General features: G+C 48.0%; 1 protein-coding gene across 1 annotated transcript in view; it reads left to right on the forward strand.

The window, feature by feature from the left end:
• The first annotated feature begins 3,389 nt into the window (after nucleotides 1–3,389).
• SDF2 (stromal cell-derived factor 2) overlaps nucleotides 3,390–5,777 on the forward strand; it is a 4,538-nt gene continuing 2,150 nt past the window's right edge. Inside the window, exon 1 of the mRNA XM_009887243.1 lies at nucleotides 3,390–3,553. Coding sequence (XP_009885545.1) covers nucleotides 3,390–3,553 — 164 coding nt within the window. The remainder of the gene's footprint in view (nucleotides 3,554–5,777) is intronic.

The following is a 5,777-nucleotide window of genomic DNA, read 5'->3' on the forward strand; positions in this document are numbered from 1 at the left end:
GACTGCAGTGTCTCACACACGGCTCCACAGGAACTGGGGAAAGAGGAGACAAGACATCCATCATATCAGCTAAGCTAGCAAAACACAAGCACGTCCCCCTACCGGGTTTTGGAGAGAAGGCAGTTAAGGCAAGAGGGTTTAAAATTATCTATCAAGGCCCTGAATTACCCAGTGTCCACCTTGCCTAGACATCCCTGTCACCAGAGATTAGGCAAGTGGAGCCAGCAGCCGAGTGCTGCTAGCTCCTGTCAACCAGTGTCTCAGCGAGCAGGACAGGACCTGTCACAGCAGCATTTGTTACACAGCTGAGCTCCCGGCTGTGGCTGAAATGGTGCACGCAGCCAAAGCCCTTCATCCCGGCCATACCCTCCCACGCGGCCAGGAAAGTAACTCCACGCTGCCACTGACGCTGCACAGTGTCAGGCACACAGTCCAACCAATTAGGATCTTAATATGATTAATCCTCACTCAGTTAATGAAGCCAGGGCAGCCCTGAAAAGGGCCTTGTCCGAGTTGCAACTGCAGAGCGTTAGCAAGGCTCTGCAGACCCCCACGGAGCAAACAGGAGAGAGGCCTGGGGGGTGCTGCGGGGTCGGGGCTGGGGGCTGCCCCACTCCACTGCCCTGCATGGCCAGAGTCGCAGCAGGGATGTTCCAGGCCAGAGGCCTCCCTCCCGAGATTAGGAAGTAACAAGAGACTACAGAAATTGGGTGTTTTTCATATCCAGAACCTTTTGTTTGATGCTTTTCCCCAAATGGGGTTTCTGGAAGCAGTATAAATCAAGCTTGGCACAATGGAACGTGTGTGTCCGTAAAGATATGTGTCTCTGAGTCTTTCACTTCTTGTGGTTACAAAACTTGCTGTCATTTTTAAAATTTTCAAAGGATTTTTTTTTAGTTCCTTTTTACATATTCCAAAACAACAGAAGCTTACAAAAGTCAGCTTCAAGAAAAAAAAATAAATCAATTCTTCAAATGGCTGTGAAGATGAAAATGCCAGCTCAGGAAGAAGAACCAGCCTTTGGGAAGGTACAAAAAGAAGCTCAGAGGAGGTGTCAGATCTAAAGCCAAAACCTCCATGTTAAATTACATCTGATGTAATTTAACACCAAAAAAAAGAGAGAAAATATGGGAAAAGAATTCCATATGCCAGGGATCGATACCTAAACAAACATGCTTCAAAATGTTCCCAGAATCATTTCCCCACTGCAAACAAACAGCTGAAGGAAATTATTCCCACACGGGACAACCTGATCAAGGCTTTGCCACGATACTTCTTGTGTGCAGGACTTCTTGTTCTGCTCCGAGATCCACACATCTGGTACACAAACAGGGACTTCTCAGTTAAAGAAAAAAAAAAAAGAAAAAAGTGCAAGGCCGATTTTGTCCAATCTTTCAAGTCTTAAAATACTAATAGCTCCAAAGGAATGTGTCGGCCGTATCTCATTAAAGAAAACCCACAATAAAGACAAGGGAAAGACCTCTGCCAGATTTCAGACACAAGCTTCATACTCCTTGGCTGCTGACTACACGGCTGTGGCCAACATCTATCTACGATGCTCCAGACAGGCAGAAAGCGTGGCCGGCCAAGGCTACTGCTCTGCATCCAGACAGGACATCGCTGCTCCGGGTGGGTGCATGGGCAGGGGGTGATCCCCGTCCTTGAGAGGACACTGTAGAAGCCACACACATGTATTTAAGCATGTCGCTCAGAAATAAACAGATTTGCTCCTGAAACAGATGCCACTCATGAACTGTATAACTATACACAGTAAAGGAAGGGGAATTGTTATGTTTACCAGCCTGTATATGAATATTATGTCAACTTCACACTTTTTCACCAATTATTCTTCTACACATATCCATCAGGGTATATTAACATACACAAAACTGCAGGCTAAGTGGCTTTTACCAGAGCATTTTCATTTCTAAGTCTAATAACCTCATCTCTCTCCTGTCCATCATCAACACACAAATCCAGCAAGAAAGAAAACCCCTCATCATAGCACCACATGCGATTTTACTGTGCTCTGCCAGGGAAGCATTTCGCTCCCAATTCCAACTTTGTTCCTCATCACTTGTTCTACCATTTCCTGGCAACTTCAGCTGATGTCAAATCAAATTTGTCTGGACACAGGGAACAGCTATGACTTAGGAAACCCATCTCATTTAATGATCCAGCCGAGCAGGTTCCACACAAGGCAACCGCCTACAAAACCGGGTGCTTTCAGCTCCAGTGAAATCCACCTCAGGACAGCAGGGATGTCGCTTCGCATGGCAAATGGAAGCAAGAGTAGCTATTACCAAGGAGATGTTGGTAAGATATGGACTAAAGGTGCCTCTCCCACCCTCCGCGCCAGGGAGGCCTTCATTTGAAATAAAACAGGGCAGGCAGGGACTGCAGACAGTGCGAGTGGAGGTGCAAAGGCAGAGCTCAGACCAGCACTGCTGCCCGGCGGGAGCCCCCCGAGCAGTCGCTTACACGGGGAGAGCCCTGCTCAAGCAGCACTGCTCGTCTTCCTTGGGGAGGGTTTAAGAGTCTCCAGACTGAGGAGTGTTGAGCCAGCCCAGCTGTATCATCCTACTGGCCTTTCCTTTGAGCAGCACAGCAGCATCCCTGCTCCTGCAACGCTCCCAGGAGAGGGTCAGAGATTGCTGCAGCACAGGAGCAAGTACTAAATTGCACTAGAGCACCAAAAAGGCAGGAAGACTGTGCCTAATCCTGCACGCTTACCTGTACACAAGCAGACATGCTCCTATAGGTGAAACATATACAGCTTTACCCCAAAGATACCCTACAGCTACTAGACACTGACCAAGATGGACCAAAGACAACGGCAATGCAGTGAGCAGTGCTGCAACGGCACCAAGGCAGCAGCTGAAGGGAGTACGGGTGCCTCCGCGCCGAGCCAGACGCCTCGAGCACAGCCTCTCCCGATCGCCAGCAACACTAGAGCAGCTCAGGGCTGAGCAATTGCACGACCTCTCCTTTCGACCAGGGGCGCCCGCACTTTGCTCAGCTCAAGGGCGCAATGGCAATTGTCCAGAGTCCACAGCTCCTTTTAACCGGGATGACCCTGAGCAGATACCTCCTTTCGCTGTCAATACCACGACTGTAGATCTCTGATCAGGTCAGCAGGACTGGGCTGGCCATCGGCTGCAGGCACTGCAGGTTGCCTCCCTCATTAGGCGAAGGAGCACCTTTAGAACAAGTGGTGCTTTGTAATGGACCTGAGAATTCTGAAAACCAGACGTTCAAATACCTGTAAAGCCTTGGCCACGCATCCAGATACCTGCTGGCTGCTCAGGACTGCAAAACACGGCAGTGCTGGAGGCAGACGCAGCTTTGTACATCATACACCAGCAAAATTTAACTCATTAGGTTTAGAAATGGAAATACGCAGCAAGTACCAGCAAAACATCAGAATATGTTACAGGAAAAGCTTCTGTGCCTTCCCAGTTACAGTGGCAACTCTGGCGAGGCAGGGACACAACCGCGTGCAGGACAGCATCGGAAACAGCAGCGCCCCACAGGAGCTTCACAGCCTGAGCAGGTGTGGGCTAAGGGAAACCAGAAGCACCTCATGCTGTCCAGGCACAGGGATGACAACTAAGGCATGAGACCTCAGCGGTGGTCCAGAATAACTAAGGAGTGTCCCCATAGGGAGGTACATTTATTATTCAGCAATCAATACCAGGATATTAGTGTCAATGCACAAAACAGCAAAAACAAGTGCTAATCTAGGCTTTACTACAGCACAGGTGCTGAAGAGAAGCAAGTCCTGACTTCTCCCCACCCTTCGTGGGAGAAAATATATCAAGGTCCTGACACGCGCTAATACTGGTTTTGTGGGTTTTTATTTTTGGGGGAGAGAGGGTTTGGATAGGCACGTTTTTAACATCTGCCATTTCATGGTTCAACTCACAGTGCACTTAAGATCATGTAGGTCCATGGAACCACATTACCAAAGCTACCACTGAACAGTTTTGTTCAGTTCTCATGTCTACGCTTAAAAAAGTTAAATTGGAGAGCATTCAGAAAGCTTTTTAAGAATAAGAAGGCTGGGAAGGCAATTAAAACGTAGAGCCTAAGGAAGCCCAATCTATTCATTTTGTCAATTAAATGCTTGCAAAATTAATTTTAGCATGGCCTGAATACGTCCACAGGAGTAAAAGACTGACAATAAATGGCTCATCAGGAAAAACGCAAACGAACTGCAAAGGTAATGCGACCGTTCACTCCCTGAAGCTCCCAAAATGAAATCAATTTTGGTTTTCTAAGGAAAAAAAATAGGAAAAAAGCCACAGTTGAGCCAGAATGTGTGCATTTAACACTAATCACTAAGCAATGATCTCCAGGCTGCATCCCACCACAGAATTCAGACAAGATCATATTGGCATCTTTTAATTTGAAGCTTATGAGCCTAACAAAAACATCCCTGTGAACCACTGTATGGCACCGGAACAAACTACCCTCACGGGCACCTTGTCAGCAGAGCTCTTCCTCAGAGCCACTCCTTGGTACGGGCAGGGACATCTGTAGAGTCAATCCCCCCCTGAGGCCTCCCAGCCCTGGTATGGCATCAGCAACATATAGGTTTTTATTTAGCTTTTACAGCTGCTTTACAAATTTCTGAAGTCAGAACCTAAACCAGACATGCCCACCCTTCTTGGTTGTACGTGTGTGAAGGAGCATAGGCGTGAAACAACGACTGGAAACGAACGATGCTGTGACAGGGAAAGTCCAGGCAGTCAGCCACTGCCGTTCAGGAACTTCCCATACCTGCTTCATTAGTTTTAATGCTCCCAGTCAGTCCCACCACCCCTGATGCTATCGGGCGGTGGAACATACTGTGGCAGACTGCCACAGTTTAATAGCATGTTGTGTGAAAAAGCACTTCCGCCTGTTTATTTTAGACCTGCTGCATCATAATTTCCTGTAAAAAAAACCCAGAAAACTGATGTTCCCTCCTTGCTTTCCCTGACCTGCCCATGACTTCATGCACCTGCATGGTATCTCCTGTCAGCAAGCTTCTCCCCTAAGGTGAGGAAACGGAGGCTTCACTTGCCCAGAAACCTGCTCGTCCGCGCTGCTCCTGCCCCTACGTTTTCCAGTGCTCCCCTTTTGAGACAGGCTAACCAGAACTGCCAGCAGCAGTCAGGGCACAAACTGCCAATGATTTAAGCAGCAGCGTAATGATGTTTTCTGCTTTGTTCTCTGCTCCTTTAAAGTAATTCCAAAATATCCTTTTTAAGCTACGGCAGGGTGTTGAAGCGATGTTTTAAAAGAAACAATTGCTGAGACACCAACAGCTCTTTCCTGAATAGTAAAAGCTGATGTAGAGTCAATTGCTGCGGTATTTGTTACCTTCATTACACCCGTTGCTGTTGTATCTCATTTAACACACCAGCACTCAGCATTACTGGTCTCTGCAACTTCCCGCAGTCCGGTTTAGCTACCCTAAATAATTTAGGATCAAGTTTTCCTTCCCCACATCACCATATTCGGGGAAAAAAAAAAAAAGCAGGGGAGACGACTGTGAAATTCCACAATAACCTCACTCCACTGTGAGCACCAACCGTCCATCCCTACCCTTTCTTTGCCACCCTATAGGCCCTTCCCACACTGCTGCCCTTTGGCTTTTTGTGGAGGACCCTTGTCAGAAGTCTGCAAAACCAAACGCGGTGCTCTGGGAATCACACCTGTGGAGCGGGGCGATCCAGCGTACCTGAGAAACAAAGCTCTGCCCCTTCCCCCCCCCCCCGGCCTCGCAAAAC

This window comes from Charadrius vociferus, unplaced genomic scaffold (genome assembly GCF_000708025.1).
Source record: "Charadrius vociferus isolate BGI_N301 unplaced genomic scaffold, ASM70802v2 scaffold1746, whole genome shotgun sequence".
NCBI lineage: Eukaryota > Metazoa > Chordata > Aves > Charadriiformes > Charadriidae > Charadrius > Charadrius vociferus.